At 44.0% G+C, this 20,342-nt stretch overlaps 2 protein-coding genes across 6 annotated transcripts in view; both read left to right on the top strand.

Moving 5' to 3' along the window:
- Positions 1–2,386: 2,386 nt before the first annotated feature.
- Positions 2,387–3,234, top strand: LOC136166248 (frizzled-8-like). Its single transcript, XM_065932308.1, has 2 exons — positions 2,387–2,509; positions 2,662–3,234. Exon 2 carries the CDS (start codon positions 2,791–2,793, stop codon positions 3,232–3,234), a length of 444 nt encoding a protein of 147 aa, XP_065788380.1. The 5' UTR covers positions 2,387–2,509; positions 2,662–2,790.
- NETO1 (neuropilin and tolloid like 1) overlaps positions 3,205–20,342 on the top strand; it is a 103,053-nt gene continuing 85,915 nt past the window's right edge. For all 5 annotated transcript variants that reach the window (XM_065932303.1, XM_065932304.1, XM_065932305.1 and 2 more), the window contains exons 1-4: positions 3,205–3,359; positions 5,338–5,391; positions 5,629–5,766; positions 10,215–10,463. In XM_065932303.1, coding sequence (XP_065788375.1) covers positions 3,332–3,359; positions 5,338–5,391; positions 5,629–5,766; positions 10,215–10,463 — 469 coding nt within the window. In that variant the 5' untranslated portion in view covers positions 3,205–3,331. The remainder of the gene's footprint in view (positions 3,360–5,337; positions 5,392–5,628; positions 5,767–10,214; positions 10,464–20,342) is intronic.

The raw sequence follows: 20,342 nt of genomic DNA on the forward strand, positions 1-20,342 counted from the left end.
CAGGAAACTGGAGGAATTATGATGTGGACTTAAAAAGGCTTGGGTGCCCCTCCTCTTTGCCCTCTGGATCTCCTCGCCTAGTTTCCTGGATACCCCCTTCCAAAGCAAGGCCCTCACACTGGTATAGCAGTATTTCAGTGCTCGCTTCTTTAGCCAAGTTACAAAGACCCGTGTCCTGGGAAAGCAAACGGGGGCGGGGGGGGGGGGTTGGAGGTGGGAAATTGTTAGACATACTTGAATGGATGGATTTAGCAAAGACCAACTTCTCTTCTTCTTACCTTAAACTGCTGTTGAGAAATAGATTTCCCTTAAGAAAAATTTTAACGTTGCCACTGTTTCATTGAAGGATTTTCTCCCCAAAAGTCACTTTCATAAATAATATTTTTGGATGCAAAAATTAATTACCATCCAGTCTAACATGTCAACATTCTACTATCAACTTACATCTTTGACCATTTTTAAATGGTCCTCCCTCGCCCATAGATGACCTGTTTTCTTTGGCATCTATTCACCATCTACTAACTGCTTAAGTCTTCCTTGACTTCACTCCCATCCACTCAGCCCGCACCCCAACACACACACACACACACACACACGCACGCACACGCACGCACGCACACACCCCGCGCCCGCACAAGAACCGCACGGGGACCTGCTGACTATCTCCCACTTTGATCCTTTCCTTTTAAGAGCTGAAACGTGGGCAGATACACACCAGTTTTCCGAGATAGTTCTCCGGGCTCTCCACCCCTCCGCTCACCCTGGCTCACCCAGGCTTTTCTCTCCAGCTCATAGCTCCTCTCACAGGCACGCCTTCTGATGGAGTTGGCGCTCGGTGGGCGCGCAGTCTCCCTCTGCGTTCTCTTGTTTCTGTCTCCAGGTCTCTCTCTCTCTCCCCCCACCCTTCCCTTTTCACCCAGTCCGGTGTTCTGCTTCTATTGCTCTAGCTCTCCATCCCACCCTACCCCATCTACCCACTTTTCACTAAATTGACAGAAACACACACACACAGCCCTATGTCATCACTTTACCCCACCGTCCAGGACTTGCAGCTGCCCGGTATCAAAGAGCCGAAAGCGGGAAGGAAGGAGTCTTGGCCGTTGCCTCCGGGGCTGGGGGCTCCTCTCCGGCCTCGGGGTCACCTCATTACCCCTCATCTCAGATTAGGGGCAGGAAGACCTCCACCCTCTCGCCGCTGCTTTGCTGGGAACCTGAGGCCAGGGCGGCCGCGAGCATCCCGCGTCCCCCGCGCGCGCGCACGCCCGTGGGCGGCCCGGCGCCGCAGCAGCAGGTGCCAGGAGGGGGCGGCCCGGCCGCCGGTCCGCGCACGGCTCTTTCCTCTCTGCCTTTTAAGGTGACCTAGTCTCGGCGGCGCAGCGCCCCTCAGCTTTCTACCTCCTCGAATTCTTGCTATGCCTGCCTCCTCCCCGCCGTCACTCCCCCCCCCCCCCCAACTCCCAGTCGCAGCGGTGGAGTGGGGGACTGCGACTGGGCGCGCTGGGGTCCGGGGTCGCCGAGGCGGGGGCCGGGGGTTGACGGCCTCCGCGGGGCCCCGAGGTGTGGCCGGCGGCGGGTGGGCGCGGGCTGAGTGCGCAGAGCCCGGAGGGCGGGACGCAGTCGGGGGTGGGAAGGGGGTACCGCAGCGTCCAGGCAGGGACACCCCCCCTCCACGCGCTCCAGACCTGCTCGAGCCACCTCGCGTTTAACGGTTCTCCATATTCATTTATTCTCATTTTAGAAGATGGGTTTTTTTTTTTTTTTTTTTTTTTTTTCCGGGGTTGTTTCCCCAGCAACTCTTTTTTCCCCCTCCCTTCTCCGAGTTTAACACGCTGCGCGCGCGCGCGCGTCTGTCCGTATTGGGGTGGGGTGGGAGGTGATCGGTGTTTGCCTTGGGGGTTTTTTAAAATATCTTGGGGAGGGCGAAGGAATTGCGCTAGTAGCCCGCGCCTCTGCCCGAGCGTTTGTCTGGGGCGACCTCCGCGCCAGGCCAGGTGATAAAACGCGAAACTTTTAATGCTGCTTTCGCCTCCGGCGCGACCCTGCCTGGTCTCGCAGCCTGAGCCCGGAGTATACGGCTAAGTCGTCACCCCCGAGGGGAGACGGGACCCGCTTCCTCTAGCCAGATGGACTGCGGGGCGCGGGGAATAGCTCGATCGCAGTTTCCAGGCGTTTTTCAAAAGTGAACATGTGAACCCCGAGAGGGATTTTCACTTGCTGGCCCCTCCTCCCTCGCCTTTTTAGCCGGCACGAGGCTCCAGCTCCGGATTCGCCCGGCGCCTTCTGGCCCCCTCGGCCCGGGCTGGCGGAGAGACGGCTCCCAGCCTGGTCCTCGCCCCTCTCCCCCTCGCCCCACCCCCAGGATCCGAGCGGGTGTGATGTCCTTGCAGCCGCCGCCGCCGCCCCATTCGGCCGCGCACCAGCCCCGGGGGCGCCGGCCGAGCGGAGCTGCGCGGCTGCACGCGGGCCGCGGGCTTCCCGGAGGGTCACGCCGCCCCGGGCTATGACTCAGGTGCCCACTTGGTAACTCTGCCATCTTCCCGCTCCCTCCCCGCCCCGTTCCCGTCCCCGCCTCCCCCCCCACCCCCCGCCACCCCGGTCTCCCCGCCACCACCCCGCAGCCCTCCTCCCAGACGCCCACCCACCCGTTCCTCTCTCCTCAAGATCGCAGAGGTGGCGCGGAGCCCGGCGAGCCGATGACGGACCCCTTCCTCCTCCTGTCTTCAATGCCTCAGCGGACGATCCCCAAGGGCTGGACCGAGGACGGCTGCTCCGACCTGCTGCTCGTGGTGTATGAAACCGGGGACTGAGCGAGCCCCCGCCGCCGCCGCCGCCGCGCGCTCCGTCGCTGCCGTCGGTCGGGACCGGCCCCCGCCTCGCCGCGCCGCTCGGCCCCAGCCCCTGCCCGGTCCCGGCTGGAGAGCCCCAGGGCTCGCCCCGCGCCCGCCGCCGCCCGCGCGCCCTCCTGCCAGCCGCGGCGGCGGCGGCGGTGATGCAGAGGGGGCGGGAGCAGCCGCCGGCGGCGCGGATGGAGGCGCCCGGCGCCCGGGCGTGAGGCGAGCGTCACGGCCGGGATGCTGCCGGCTTCGCGGCGGTGAGAGAGCGAGCGGGTGCGAGCGCGAGCCCGGGGCGGAGGACGCGCGGACTCGGATCTTGCTGCTGTGTGGGCTCGGATCGCTGGCTTTCCCCCGCCCTCTCTCCCCCCGCTCTTCATCTGCTCCCGGTTTGCACCTCTAAACCCTCTCTCGACTCCGTCCTCTCCCTGACCACTGGAAGTCTTCCCGTCTCTAAATGGAATTAGTGGAGCCTGGAGCCTCTGGTGTAAGGAACAGACATGATCTATGGACGCAGTTTGTTTCACAGTGAGTACCTCTTCCCGCCGCGCCGCGCCGGGCCGCCCCGGGGACCCTCCTCCCCGCCTCCCTCCCCTCGTGGCCGAGCGCGCGGGGAGAACCTGGCCCCCGCCGCGCCCTCGCCGGACCCCGCAGTCCCCGCGAGTCTGGGGCAGATGTAAACTTTCTGTATTGCAGCATCCTCGACCCGGCGTGGGGGCGGCGCGCGGCGGTGGTCCCTGGAGCTGAGAGTTGGCCGAGAAAAACAGCCCTGCCGCGCGCCGGGGCGTCGGGGGGTGGAGGGTGCCGAGCGCCCGGTGGGGACGCGCACGTGCGGCAGAGGACGGGCAGCGGGTCCCACGGAGGTCGCAAGTGGAAGGGGGCAGAGAGCGGGTCCGACAGCTCCGGGGAGGAGAAGGAGCGGTCCTCTCAGGGGCTTCTGGAGCCCAGCGGGCCCGTGTCGCCCCTCCGGTGGGTAGTGTGTGAGCAACCTGAACGCCACGCTCGAGGGTGGCGCGAGAGCCAGCCCCAACTCTTCCGGAGACAGACCGCGAGTGTCGCTTCACGAGCGTGCGGTTCGCGTGCGGTCCAGGGGAGGCAAATAGCGTCAGAAGTCATCGAGTAAAAGGCAGGATAAGAGCCGTGGTGGGAATCTCACAGGACAGAGGGAGGGTGAGGCTGCCGGGCCGCGCAGTCAGGAGACCGGCGTTGCTGCCGTGTTCATCACAGGACACATTCCAGTGCAGTTCCATCCCAGTAGGAAGCCCAAACCAGCAGCTTGGTGCTGGTGGCTGTAAACGTGTGTGTGTGCGTAGACATGGCAAGTTAAAAGTAAGGCTTTTTTCCTACCTGAACACAGACAATAACAACCAGTGTTTTAATCAATCTAAAACAGAAGACCAGGTTAGAGTACAAGTAAAATAATTGACATCCTTTCTCGAACACTAATGTCAGGGCTCACATATACTTTTCCTGGAACAGTCTTCATGGATGCGTTTTTAAGATCCTGTCCTGAACTTTCGTTTAGGAAGTCATTGTGGATTATTCCTGCCCTTATCTAAAAGCACTTTAAGTGGACTTATGATTATACACCTAATGAAACTGAGAGCTTGTAGATAATTGACAGGAAAATAAATGATAAAAGAGAAATACAGAAGGCAAAATCAGAAATTATGAAGACTAGATTACTTTAATACTTCTCTCAGTTTTAGACTTTGTCAAAATATTAAGTAAGTCAAGGATGTGGAAATAAAAGATGCGTTTTAATGGTCTTTGTAGATTTACTGTTAAGTTTTAGATCAGAGTCTTTTTCAGATATTGAATATCTGCCTTAATAAAATGTTTATAGAAAAAACCTTTTTCAAAATTATAATATATTCCTGGATAATACAAACGATTGCATCAAAGTTAAGGTTAGCAGAGATTCATTTCCCAGTCTAAGCATGCTGAGGACTGGGGTTACTTGATAGGTCAGTTTTGTAAAAGAAACATTTTTATTATGGTGCTTATGCCTTTAGTCCACATTAGGCTGTTCTTCCCTTGTTCCGCTCCCCCACCTGCCATAGGATTTGGTGAAATATTTGTTTCCTAAAATGCAGTAACATTGTTGATGAAAATACTTTTCTTTTTCATCCTTTGACCTCCTGACCCTCTGTCTTCTTTGTGAGAAGTTGGCAAAGTCCTTTACAAGGGGCAGCCAGGCCACACTCCTGAAAGCCCACTGTGATGTGACATCAGTAGGTGACAATGTTGACTCTTAGTCTCAAAGTCTGAATTTGCCTTAGGAGCTTGAGTCTCAACCATTCTTAACTGGCTTTACTTCCTAAGGAGATTCCTAAATTGTTCTGATTTGTACATTTTGAATCAGTTTTTGCAAGTTCTCAGTTGTCCGAGAGGGGTTGAAAGTAATAATCTTCTCTGATATCATTTTATCTTTAAACTGTTTTATTAATAGAATTTGGTCATTTCAGTGTGCATTAATCTTCCCAATTTTTCTGTTTTGTTTCAGTTGTAGCAAGTTTAATCATCCTCCATTTGTCTGGAGCAACCAAGAAAGGAACAGGTGTGTTTCTTTGGAAAAATTCAAGTGGGAGGCCTCTGCTCACTTGCATTTTCCTGTATTCTACGTATTCTTCATATTCCAAAATATCTGAGCATTTTATAGTGTGTATAATTGATTGGCTTTGACTAAGACAGCATTTAGAAGTTAATTTACTAATGGATATTGTAAGAATGTCCTCTCTATTTTTAGTTGTATAGAAAATTGGATAATGGGGCTTTAAAAATTTTTATTTTGCAGAAAAGCAAACCACCTCAGAAACACAGAAGTCTGTGCAGTGTGGAACTTGGACAAAACATGCAGACGGAGGTATCTTCACTTCTCCGAACTATCCTAGCAAGTACCCCCCTGACCGGGAATGCATCTACATCATAGAAGGTGAGGGAGCCAAGTCGGCTGGCCGTCCCTGAGCTTGGGATGGACAGTGTGCATATAGACATTACAGAGATTGCTTCTGGAGACCGCACATGTAAATATCTCTGAGTGAAGCCAATAGCCATAAAATCTGGAATCAAGCTAATTATTGAAATGATTAGTAAAGGCTTTGTTGTTGTTGTTTAGTTGCTAAGTTATGTCCGAATCTTGGCAACCCCATGGACTGTAGCCCACTGGGCCCCTCTGTCCGTGGGATTTCCCAGGCAAGAATCCTGGGGTGGGCTGCCATTTCCTCCTCTAGGGGATCTTCACATGTCTAGGGATCGAACCTGTGTCTCCTGTGTTGGCAGGCAGGATTCTTTACCACTTAGCCACCGGGGAAGCCCAGTATACATAGAGACATTACAAAAATGGGTTCTAGACACCCTACACAAAAAATATCTCTGAGTGAATCCAGCAACTGTCAAATGTGGGATCGAGCTAATTATTGAAATGATTAGTAAAGACTTGTAAACAGGTAAATTCTGGAAAATAAAAAGAAATCAACAACTTAGTTTATTTTGCTGTTGATTTCATTGATGTGGAGTTCTAAATTAATAGAATGGATGTATGATTGGCATAATATTACCGAATGTGTAACAATTTTGGTAGCTCATCTTTTATTGGTTAAATAATTAGTAGAAAATCTATTCTTTTGTAATTTTTCTCTTAAATAATATGAAGTACCCAAAACGTATTCATGTCAGAAATAAATGCAATCATGGAGAGTGGGAGGGAGGGTCAAGAGAGAGGAGATATATGTATACCTATGGTTGATTTGCATTGTTGTAAGGCAGAACACAACATTGTAAAGCAATTATCCTCCAATTAATTTTTTTTTAAATTCATGATCATATTTTCCAAACATCAATCTGAATATTACTCTGAGCCTTAGTTTGTGCTCAGAAGTGACATTTTCATACTTTTATGCCAAAGTCAGCATTCCAAATGATGATGCTTCTTTTCATTAATTTTTTTCCCAGCTTGAAGGATAAAAAGTGCTGAAAAAGGGATTCACTTCTCTTTGAACATTTTCCATTTCCATTACCCTTGTAGACACCTCTCTATTAAGGAAAATTTTTTTTAAATATATGAACATTTCATTTAGTGATAGAAGTTTTCAATATTATGTGTTAGTACCTAATGGCCCCAAACTTGCAACCTTCCCGAACACCTGTGCACCCCCTACCACACACACACACACACACACACACACACACACACACACAATTACCTTACCAGAGTTAACCATAAAAGGTATTTATGCTCACTATTTACTTATAAGCAAGGCACATGTTAATTTGATAGGTCTATCATGTTAAGGGCAAAACTTGAAGTTGGGAAATAAAGAGAACCTCCTATCACTGTGAACTCTTCTTGAAATACTTCATACTAGCCCTTTTTTCATTCATACATTTCACAAATATTTACTGAACCACTCTTGTTAGTACAGTTTAGAGAGTATTGACCAAAATTGACATGGTACTTGCCTTATGGAACCTACAATGTGGTCTGGGGACTATGCTCTTTTCCATTACACAGTCTAAAATAGCTCTGAGATGAGCAGTGTTTGGAACAGGGAGAAAGACAAGACTATAAGGAGAAAGAGATGCTTCCATTCGGTTTTAAAGACCATTCAGGACGCAGTCATTCTCTGTGTAAAATAGCATGTGCAGACGTTCAGAGATACAGTGTGGTTGATTAACCACATGTAGAGGGCTTTTGCAGAGGGTGAGGACAGGGACAAGTGAGGAGGCTGGAATGCACGTGGTCTCAGATACAGGAGAACTTGGTATCCTTCTGCCACCCAGGCCAGTTTGGACTTGATATTGTAGACAGTGGGGTGCCACTGAAATAATCTCAGAAGAGAAATAGTAAGCTGATATTTTGATGAAGTAACTGGAAAAAAAGAACTGAAAGAAGAAACTGTTGTGAAATACCAGGTAAACCACAGGGAAACAGAAGTGACATTGATGGGAAAACAATAAACAATGAAAGGTATTTGGGAAACTGAGTCTTGAGTGACTGGATATAGGGAAGGGAGGGTAGGCCATCCTGGGACTATTCTATGGGTTCTGGCTTGGTGACATGTTAGATGCAATTGTTATGCCAGATAAGGAATAGGGGTGGAGAAAGGGGCGTTAAAGGGAAAGCCATGACTTCAATTTCATGTTTATGGAGAATGTCTCATGAAGAAATTGCATGTGTGGATCTTTATTAGTTCAGTGAATAGTCCTAGCATGAAAATATATGTTTACAGGTGATAAATACAGAGATTGCTATTGAGACTGTTAATATGAGTACCACTATCCAAAGGGCATTCAGAGCATTTTAACTCTTAAAAAACACAGATGCCTGGGTCAGCCTCCAGATTTTCTGATTTAATTGGTCTTGGATGGAGCTGCAAATATTATTATATTATAAACTCCCTCCTTTGGGATGTCCACGGCACCCAGTGCATTGGTCTGGAAAGAGAGGAGATAAATACATAGAATAGATTTTTGTAAACTAATATGCAAGGGAGGGCAGAGTAAAGAGAAAGGCAATGTGGACTATGAAGGAAAAGCCAGGGAGTATCTGGGTTATAAAAGGAAGTCTCTAATTTTCGAGTGATTACGTATCTCTGTTCTATATTCATTTTGATACCCATGCCTTAATTTTAAATGCAAGTGTATACCAAAGGCTTTAGTTTTAAAGCCACTCAAGTGTGATATTCAATATATATTTAAGAAGTGCTGTGGAGGGAACCGTAGTCATTCGGAATGATTGCTGATCACACGGGCAGCGGGCCCTCTTGTGCCAGATCTTAACTTTCACGTTTCTGTAGGGGTTGGTCTTTGGAGAGGGTCAGGAGGCTGGAAAGCACTCAAAGGATTCAAGACAGCTGTTTGCCAACTAGGATAAAAGTCTGGATACTTCAGCAGCTGAAATGGCTATACTGGGGGTACCCTGACTGAGTATCAGTCTAGAATGCCGGAGTTTTGAACTGTTTTGGCTGTGACAAGGCAAGAGTGGAAAGGCTTCAGCAGATGCATCCATGCAGAGGTTTACAGAGCTACTCACCTGATCTTGCTCTTCTGTGATGAGAGCTGTAAGCACACTTAAAAAGATAAGCTCATTTACTGCAATTCACCCAACAGAGTTTTCTTTTTTTGACAAATCCTCAAGGACAAGTACTGTGCTTGAGTGCTGAAGGAAGAAGGTGGCTGGTGGTGGTTTAGTCACTAAGTCGGGTCCGACTCTTGAGACCCCATGGTGTGTGGTCTGCCAGGCTCCTCTGTCCATGGGATTCTCCAGGCAAGAATGCTGGAGTGGGGTGCCATTTCCTTCTCCAGAGGATCCTACCAACCCAGGAATTGAACCTGTGTCTCCTGCACTGCCGGCAGATTCTTTACCAACAGAGCTATGAGGGAAGCCCAAAGGAAGAAGGTAGACAGATACAGCTTGTGTATTTAGATTTAGAGAGAAGGTGTTTTCTTTGGGTGTGTGTGGATTGTTTTTTGTTGTTGTCTGTTTTTTAAGCAAGATTTCCTCACATAAACAGGAGTTGGATTGGAAGTATACAGGTAGTCCCAAAAGTGGGAAGACACATGAACGCTTGAAAGGGCATGCTGTCTTAGAAAACATGAACACCTGGGATGGCCTGAGCTTGGGCTGTTTGTGAGCTGGAAAGACCCTGCTGGAGTGAGCTGTAGGAGACTTCCAAGAAACCTGTGTGTTATCGTGTTGATTGTTTCCTTTAACTGATGGTCTCTGAACGAGTTTAACCCTGAGAATGACAGGATAAGGCTGTGTTCTAGAAGAGTTGCTCTTCATATTCCTCTGCACACAGTTCACTCTAACCAAGACATCTGATTGGGGCTACTTGAATGGTTGTAGAACTCAAGATCTACGAAGCAGATCTCAAGTGGTGTCTGACCTTAAAACTGGCTTCTCCTGAAGATACAGGAGAAGTAACAGAAAGATGCCTCTCCACTCTTTAAACCTGAGTTAGTACATCTGTGTCATGCCTAATTCAAGTCAATGTATGACAAAAACCACTACAATATTGTAAAGTAATTAGCCTCCAACTAATAAAAATAAATGAAAAAATAAATAAACCTGAGTTAGAAGCCGCTCACAAAAATACCGTGACTTGTTCATTGTGTTAGACATTGAAATGGTCTTTTTATATCAGAATAATATTTGGGGCAACCTCATCAGTTTTAAGACTCATTCCTTAGACATTCTTACAGAAATTTTATCCCTTAGACTGCTAACTGAAACAAACTTCCTTCATGTTTCTATGTATGTCACGGTCGAAGTTGGATAGAAGTTATTATACAAGATGAAATCTTAAGTAGAATCAGAAAAGTCAAACTACAGATTTAAAAAGGACCTTCTAGACATAATCTTTCTTACTTTTTTTTTAGCTGCCCCAAGACAGTGCATTGAACTTTACTTTGATGAAAAGTACTCTATTGAACCATCTTGGGAGTGTAAATTTGATCATATTGAAGTTCGAGATGGACCTTTTGGATTTTCTCCAATAATTGGACGTTTTTGTGGACAACAAAACCCACCTGTAATAAAATCCAGTGGAAGATTTCTATGGATTAAATTTTTTGCTGATGGAGAGCTGGAATCTATGGGATTTTCAGCCCGGTACAATTTCACACCTGGTAAGTGGGGGCTTGTTTTCCCTGTCTCCGCTTTCTTCCTTAGTTCTCTTTCTGTCATAGTATAAGAACTTCTGTAAGACAACTTTATCATTTCCAAAGTTTCCCAGTTCTGTTTGGAACCAAACCTACAGTGCTCTCTCTCTTCATATTGTAAATTCTGAAAGGGAAATTATCTTTCCTTAAAATTTAGCCTACTCTAGAGGTAAAGCGTAGTGACTCAGGGGTTTACATGGTCATCAGCAACACAGTTAATTAGTTGGACTTCCATTACGCTGAAACATGTAATTCAAGAGGCAGTCTGTAATAGAGAAACTAATTATACTTTGAATCCCAATAAACTTGAAAGGCAATTGCAATATTGCAAAATGTATCCATCAAAATGATCTTTGGAGAAATTGAATAAAATATTCATTTGTTCTGAAAATTATCATTTTTAAAGCAAATGGATCTTAGGATAAAGCCATCTAATCTCTTTTTTAGAAATGCAAATCCCTAAGAGTTGTGATGAAAGGAAAAGTGAGCCCCCTAGCAGCCCAGTACTCATTTGCAAGGCCTGGCACACATTATCTGTTATTATATAATTATCTGTTCTATGTCAATTTTCCTTTTAAACTGTTAATATTAAAAAAGGCCTGTGATGTTGACTGGCTAACTTTATGATGAGTTACCGTTTGTTACAATGAAAATTGTTATCACATTTTTAAACTGTGTGAACATCAGGCTGCAGCAATTTGAGATTTGATGAGGTCAATTTTTTTAATAGAAAGATGACTCAAATTACATAAAGTACATTATTTACTTATAATTACATATTTTTTTAAAGTTGGTGTGTATCGCTTTACTCAGGTTGTAACAGGCAGTAAATTAAATTGGAGTGTACGTAAACTTTGTTCAAGTTTCTATCCCACGTTACAGAGGTGGCATCAGAGTAGGACTGTGAAGCTCCGTTCAAACACTAAAATATTTTAAATAGTTAATATGCAATTAATGATGACTTTTATTATGATACTATAGACAGATAATGTAATAAAATAAGTGAGATATTAACTCTGGCATATGTGTTAGCCTTAAATATTACTAGGTTGTGGTTTTGATTATGCTTTGCTAATATTGGATTGTTAACAGAAGTCATGGATATTTCATATGTGGCAATCAAACTTGATGTGTTCTGAAAATGTATAAACATTGTGATTGCTTAATTAGTGCTGGAGCTTTTAATGGAAAAATACATATTTTCTTCTTGACCGCTAATTTGGAGTATAACCAGAATCTAAAGACAATGACATGTGTTATGATCTAGGCTTTCATAAGTTCCAATTTCATCCTGAGATTGGTAATCATGAAAACATGATTTTATGTGGGGATATAAAATTGTAGTCTCATTAGAAATGTAGAATCAACTTCATCAGCTTAGGTAGTGTGATCCAGATTCTAGCTCTACTTGAGATGCATAAATGGTGACGCTCAATCTGCTGCCCTTGATTTTCAGAACCTTCTTGGTTCTCGAGTGCTGCTCTTTAGAGCCATGCTATTTCACCTGTAGAAGGAGGTTTTATTACCAAGAGCACCTGAGTCAGAACGGAATGTAGGGAGGTGGTTCATGAAATGAAGAATACGTTAAGGATAGACTTAAGCGTCTCTAGTCACTCGGACAAACTCAAGTGTAGCAGAAAGCCTACTCCTGGCATCTGAGGGAAATGTAGGACCGTAAGAAGAGATGCGTCAAAACCCTAGTCTGCGAAGCTGACATCCATGGCCCGAGGCCACTGCCTGAGTGCGCCATAATCCACAACTCAGTCTGTAAAGAGACAGTATTGAGGAGGCCACTTAGTTGATGAAGGAGGCAGAGATTCGTGATAATTTGTCTGTGGACAGAGGAGCCTGGCGGGCCACAGTCCATGAGGTTGCAAAGAGTCAGCCATGAACACGGAACACGCAACATATGGAGAGCAGGGAGTCACAGAGACTTCACTTTAATTTGGGCTTTATTTTTGTTCAGTAGTGTGCTTCCAGGGGTGATTTGTGGAAGTTAAGCAGAGTTCTTCAAGTTCACTTTATCATTTAAGTGATAAAGCAGTGCTGACATTCCGAGGGCCCCCAAGTGGGATGCCCCCTGCAAGGGGATCTTCTCTGCTGGCCTCCAGAGTGGCCGTGAGGGACACTGGTTTTATTTTTTTTTTTTTATTTTTATTTTTTATTTTTATTTTTTCAGTGGGTTTGTCATACACTGATATGAATCAGCCATAGAGTATTCCCCATCCCGATCCCCGCTCCCACCTCCCTCTCCACCCGACTCCTCTGGGTCTTCCAGTGCACCAGGCCCAAGCACTTGACTCATGCATCCAACCTGGGCTGGTGATCTGTTTCACCATAGATAATATACATGCTGTTCTTTCGAAACATCCTAAGGTGAAAAGACAGCCCTCAGATTGGGAGAAAATAATAGCAAATGAGGAAACAGACAAAGGGACACTGGTTTTAGAAGCAGATTAGGCTTCCAATTCTGACTGTCTTATTCTTGCTTGCTATAAATTTTGGATATGATTCTTAATGTTCTATGCCTCAATATTTTTATTTGTGGAATAAAAATAGAAATAATATTATTTCAAAAGATTTGTTTGAAGATTGTTTGATTACTGATTAATGCATATTTATGGATTTTTCACTTCCTAAAAGATCTCAACTACTGATAGCCCTTATTTTATTAATTTGATCATGTGTTCTTTAGAAGTAAATGAAGCTTGGCATAGTTTATTGGGAGAGCAGGTGTCCCACACTGTTTTTAAATTACAACTACTGTTTCCCTGACTTTGGGGGGGGCGGGGAGTGGATGTGCAAAACTAATACCTTCCTGATGTCACTTTTCCTTACTGGGTTTGTTTAAGTGGGTCTAAGTCTTCACAGGAGGGTTATAGTTATTTCTGATAGCAATCATAAAATACATTAGAGCAGAAACAACAGTGAGAAGACCAATTATTTTTGAAAAGTTATCACAATCTGGAATCTGGATCTTAATTTATAGTCTCAGAAACGAGGTGGGCACATGAACATTTACCCACTCTTTAGTAATGAGTCCCATTAACCAAGCTAAAAAGACTGAATATACACATATACATGTAAACATCTATACACATACATATATGCACACATATAAAAACATATATACATTTTCAGTTAAGAATTCTTAGACTCACACAACTCAATGTTTCTTGTAAGCAATCATGCATGGACATCCAGATTATAATCAGAAGATTATACAGTGAGTGTGAAATCCAAATATTGAAGCTTAACTTTGTAACTTGCATCCAGCTAAGGTACATGATGATTCATCTCTATAAAAATGCATCATTCTTTTTTCCCGGTGATGTTTTAGGTTTAAGACTTTTTGCTGTTGTTCAGTTGTGTCCAGCTCTTCGCGGCCCCATGGGCTATAGCACATCAGGCTCCTCTGTCTCCACCATCTCCTAGAGTTTGCTCAGAATCATGTTCACTGAGTTGGTGATGCCATCCAACCATCTCATCCTCTGTTGCCCCCTTCTCCTCCTGCCCTAACTCTTTCTCAGCATCAGGGTTTTCCCAGTGAATCAGCTCTCTGCATCAGGTGGCCAAAGTATTGGAGCTTCAGCTTCAGTATCAGTCCTTCCAATGAATATTCAGGGTTGATTTCCTTTAGGACTGACTGGTTTCATCTCCTTGCAGTCCAAGGGACTCTAAGAGTCTTCTCTAGCACCACAATTTGAAAGCATCAGTTCTTTGGCACTCAGCCTCCTTTATTGTCCAGCTCTCACGTCTGTACATGTAGGTTTCAAACTGCCATGGGTCATTTCCACTGTCCAGTCTTGAGCTGTGGTCTTGCCTGACCAGGACACTAATTTGTGTCAACTCTTATCTCAAAACTTGTTTTTGTCTCTTAATATCTGAGAGTCTTTGACCGTCTTTCCTAGTCACCTTTAAACATAGCCCTTTAATCCCTGGCTCCTGTGTTCCTAGGAGCCACTTGTGACCTGGTGGTAGACAGTGGTGGATGGAGGTCATGTGTGGACTTGGAGGGTGAGAAGTAGAGTCAGAGAAGATGCCACCAGTTCACTCTTACAGGGATTTCCCATCTTCTGACACATTCTGATGACCCTGCAGTTTTTATTTTATGGACTGTGACTATTTCTGGATGCTGTACCTTTACACAGTGCAATGATGAATCACCTAGGATTACAGTCTAGCATGACGAGAAGGATTGTGAGATTGAGTGACAGTCAGAGAAAACTCAGCCAGTCAAACTCTGAGGTCTGTGGAAATGAAGGACGGGTGAGGTCTGAAAAGCAGGGCTGAGGACCCCAGCGCCCTGGGGGGAGGTTCCGGGATGATCCCTCTTGGGAAAAGCTCTCTTCTTCCGGTGTAATCCCAGTTGTGTTGTGACGTACACTCTCCCACTCCTGAGACGAGAAATGAACTCAGAGTTACTGAGGGTGTTACAAGGTACATGATGGAAAATTTGATAACCCACAGATAACTGAAAAAGAAAACATATAAAAGTGTTCATTGCAATGGACTGACATTATTTTCTCATCTTAATAAGGTTTTCTCATCTTAATAACATTTATTGGGAAATATTTTCTCACATGAGAAAATATTTTATAATAAAATTACTTTAATAATACTGGAACAATATTCACCAAACTTGTAACGATGATTACCTTAGATGATTTTGGGAGTAGGATGGTTGAGAAGGAATTGAAGAAACCAAGATAGACATATAGTGAAAATTTATCAGTATTATCAGTTATTTTTTAATTTTTGGAAAGGATACTATATTATTTTTGATATCGCTTATGTAAATAAAACTGAAGATGAATCAAAAAGGGAACATACCATAGTTGGTCATTTTAAAATGAATTTTATTCAAATTTAAAATGTATTTTTAAATAAAAATGAATTTTTAGAAGAGTGGATACCACTTCTCCACAATCCGCATTTTTTTTACTTAAACAGAAACTGCCTTTTAAGTAGAGAATAACTCCCCCTGCAGCCAGCTTCCCTAGGCCTCAATTTTCTTTGTCACTTGAAAATATAAACTAAAGAGAAAATATATAACCATATGTGCTGTTCTACCAGTTCAGAGGCATTATCAGGGACTCTGTGTGCTATTAAGAAAGAAAAACATCCCAGATATTCTACTCTTGGGGAATGTAACCCTTTCAATCTCTTCGGGAACAAATATCTCTTCTTATTTTTCTTTAGTCTCTGAAGTGGAGTCCAGATCTTTTGTGACCTCATGGACTGTGGCCGGTCAGGCTCCTCTGTTCATGGAATTCTCTGGGAAAGAATACTGGAGTAGGAAGTCAATCCCTTCTCCAGGGGATCTTCCCATCCCGGGGATCAAAACCCATCTTCTGCATTACAGGCGTCTTCTTTATCAGCTGAGCCACCAGGGAAGCCTAATTAGTCTTGTGCTTTCCTTCCTAATGGGGAGACTTTCTCCTCTTTCAGTTCAGTTCAGTCACTCAGTCTTGTCCGACCCTTTGCAGCCACAGGGACTGCAGCACACCAGGCTTCCCCGTCCATCACCAACTCCTGGAGCTTGCTCAAACTCATGTTTATCCAGTCATTGTTGCCATCTGACCATCTCATCCTTGATCATCCCCTTCTCTCCCTACCCTCAGTCCTTCCCAGCATCAGGATCTTTTCCAGTGAGTCAGTTCTTCACATCAAGTGGTCAAAGTATTGGAGCTTCAGCTTCACCATCAGTCCTTCCAGTGAATATTTAGGACTGATTTCCTTTAGGATTGACTGGTTTGATCTTATTGTTGTCCAAGGGACTCTCAAGAGTCTTCTCCAACACCACAGTTCAAAATCATCAATTCTTCGGTGCTCAGCTTGCTTTATAGTCCAACTCTCACATCCATATGTGACTACTGGAAATACCATAGCTTTGACTAGATGGACCTTTGTTGGTAATGTAATGTCTCTGCTTTTTAATATGCTGTCTAGGTTGGTCACAACTTTTCTTCCAAGGAGCAAGCATCTTAATTTCATGGCTGCAATCACCACCTGCTATGATTTTGGAGCCCAAGAAAATAAAGTCTGCCACTGTTTCCACTGTTTCCCCATCTATTTGCCATGAAGTGATGGGTCTGGATGCCATGGTCTTCTTTTTATGAATGTTGAGTTTTCAGCCAGCTTTTTATTCTCATCTTTCCAGACATAGAATGTAATGTTTTTGGAATCTTCCTCTTTTGATGATATTTTCCTGAAGTTGTTGTTTGTATCAAAGTTACAAATATCCTATTGGAGAAGTTTAGTTTAAGGATTATGCCTCAAAGTATCAAGTAAGTGAGGTCGAGTTAGATGTTGTCATGGGATGAGTGGCATTTTCAACTTATTGAAATTATCAGGATACTTTGTATCACATTTCATCTGATATGAAATAACAAGTTTCATCTGAGCAGCTTAAAGTGTTTTAGGAACATTCTGCACAATTCCTAGACTCCTTGGAAAACTCCATACTGATTGAATCCAAAGGCAATGGAAGGGGATACACTGGAGCACAGTGATTTAAATTGAATGTTTGAAAAAGATTTCTGTGCATATTAACTGATATATATTAATTAGGTAAAATACTGTCATAGACTCAGTGTTACTTTAATTATCCATTGCAGTGCTTTTTCTATCTGAAATGTGTGAATATTAAAACATGTTGAAAATTCCTAATTTTTCTTGTCTAGATAATCAGAGTTTAGATATATGCTTTGGTGGTAAGAAAGAAAAGCTATATTTCATCTATCTGTACCAGTTTTTCAGTAACTAAACTTTAATTTGCATTTTATACTAAAAGATGAAAGAATAAAAGAATTTACAGGTTAATGTTAAAACAAGGACAAGGACTTTATCTGATTAATTTTTTCACCTAGAAATAAAAGATTGAACAAGTTTAGGTCAGACAGCATTATGTTGTCTTTCTATTGTCTTAACACTGTAGGCTCCCAGTATTCTAATTTCAGCCCCAACAAATACTGTCAAATGGAAAACGTATGAAACGAAATTACATTTCTTCTCGAGGCTTTTATTTTTCAAGAAATGAAACTGAAAACTTGAGAGTCACAGTAGGGACATGTAATAATTACCAAAGATATTCATGTAAGGGCAGTTTCTCCATGCTTCAACTCTCATCCCCCCAGCCTGTGATTTGGTTGATCTGATGTGTATAAAAGAGGGCTCAAGGGGAAGGTTGAGGAATAAGTAAAGAGAGAGAGGGAGAGGGAGAGAGGCTGTTTGGTCTAGGTGGGTGTTCAGGAGAGAAGTTGAGAGTGGGAGAGAATTTCCAGGATTAGCTCCCATCTGTACAGAGAATATTGAAAGCTGTAGCAGAAGAGAAGAAAGATTTTTAAAGAAGTTTCCTGTACAGACAGAATACCTTTTCTCATCTTGCTCTTTCCTGGAAAGGTGTTTAGGTGTGTGTGTTTATTTTTATTTTTTTTTTATTAGTTGGAGGCTAATTACTTCACAACATTTCAGTGGGTTTTGTCATACATTGATATGAATCAGCCATAGAGTTACACGTATTCCCCATCCCAATCCCCCCTCCCACCTCCCTCTCCACCCGATTCCTCTGGGTCTTCCCAGTGCACCAGGCCCGAGCACTTGTCTCATGCATCCCACCTGGGCTGGTGATGATTAATTGTTGGACTGCATGTTTTTGTATATGGTACATTTGAGACTGGTCCATGTGGAGTCTCAGGTATATATTTACATTGTACGTATGTGTTTTCTTTAGATCTGAAAGAGACTTTGAAGTTCATCTCATTCAGCCTTTGTATTTTAAAGATAAAGAAACCAATGATCTAGAGAGAAGGTGTTGCCCAGGTTCGTGAGCTCTGTGTAGAAGCTACGTGACTGCTTGTTCATCAGTTATATAACCCCTGGGCTGATACACCTTTCACAAAGGTAGAGATCATGACTTTAATTACATCACATATTGTAATGCTTTCAGTTTAGTTATATTAAGAAATTTAATTAAGGGATAAAACTGTCTCACCCACATTTCACCATTACTGGTTATGGATTTTAAAATTCACTTTCCCCATGTTGCCTGAAATGCCTTTCAGTTGACAGTGATGAAAAAGGCAGTGATTTATCTTCCTTCCCTCTACCTCTGTTATAAACACCTGCCTTCTCGCCCCGCCCCGGCCCCGCCCCCAGCCGGAAGTGTGTGACCCGCTTCCTGTTCTTCTCAACGTCTCCTGTCACTGACCTGGCCAGTTAGCTGTGTGTGAAGTACTCTCATGACTTGGAACCTGTGCCTGATGTGCTAAAAACTCAGGGAAAAACCTTGAATTTCTTTCTCCTGCAGCGATTCCTTCTTCCTAACACATGTGTCTCTGACTTTTTCAGAGACGAGTTGCTGGCAGTCACCAGCAGCTTCCCTCTCCCAGGGCTGCTCTGCTCAGCTGTGATGGTCAGGCCCCTAGGCCGAGGGAAGGGGAGCTGATTCCGTTCCCCTCAGGTGCCCCGGGCAGACCCATATGCGGAGACGGGTGCTGTTTACTAATTTCCACAAAGGCGTCTTATGGACTAGCTAGGCTCATGCATTGATCAATCACAACATCACCTCTGAACCCATCATCTCTGGACCCAAACACACCTTTGGATGTCCTAACATCCAAAGACCACCATCCACCTTCCACTAAAATTGTCCTAAAATGGTATCATTTGAGTCAGAGAAACATTCAAGAAATAAAATAAAAGAACAACAACAAAAAGCATATGTTTTATCTCCATTTTGCATTCTTATGTTTTCTCTAAGTGTCCATAGTTACCAGTCTTTTTGGTAAAATCTCCTAGCAAATGCTAACATTTAACTTATAGCATATTCAAGAAGTATGCTTTTCAGATTATAACATCCTATATCTATATGTTTTGACTAAGAAAATATTATAGTGTAAATTTTTTATTTTCAAAAAATTTTCATGACAGTTTGCCCATAGTTTAATACTTATTATTTATTTATGTGCAGAATCAATCAAAGAGTTATCAGGAAAACACCCACACTGTTATTTTGTTGACCAAAAATGTCTTTCTATTTTATAATTTGTCTTCCATTATAGCTACTTAAGTACAGCTCATGTAACTATACAAAGTGAACTCACAGAATGACTTAATCTCCACTTGTATTTGACACTTACACTTATTTAACAAATATTTATTGATTTACTGTTCTAATACTGTAGATATACGGTGTGTAAAACATCCTGTCTTCCCTACAATGAGTCCATATTCTATGAGAAGAGTAAGATATTGTGTAGTAGAGTGATGCCCTTCCCCCTTCAAAAAGTTGATACTCTATTTCTATATGTATGTATGTATGTACCTATCTCTATATCATTTGATTTTATGTGAATGCCATCTTTATACATAAATATGGCAGCAACTCCAACAAAATAGCAACTCACAATCCTTTCCAGAGATGTGCATGGGATGGTGGCATTTTTGTTTGCGGCAATAATAGCTATTTGTAGAACCTGGCACTCTTTAAGGCTCTGCCTCTCCATGGCATATCTCCCTGATGCCTTTGCTTCAAAAGAGCTATGCTGTCTGTTGCTGCTTGCTTGCTTGGCTAGCTTCCCACCATTCCACAGCTATGCTGACTTGCTTGAAATTCTGCTTCAGTACATCCTGATGGCATTTTCCCTCTCCAACTCATTTCAGACACCCTCGCTTCACCCAGACGACCACAAGGATTACAGAGTGATTATGATACAGAAGGACTATTCACAATCAGCAAGCCATGTGCCACAGGAGAGCTAAACTTGACTTCTAAGCAGAAAGACGTATTAGTCGTACCTATGTCACTTCTATTCTGTTGTCTGTTGATCGTAACCCAAATCA

Source organism: Muntiacus reevesi, chromosome 4, assembly GCF_963930625.1.
Source record: "Muntiacus reevesi chromosome 4, mMunRee1.1, whole genome shotgun sequence".
NCBI classification, from domain to species: Eukaryota; Metazoa; Chordata; class Mammalia; order Artiodactyla; family Cervidae; genus Muntiacus; species Muntiacus reevesi.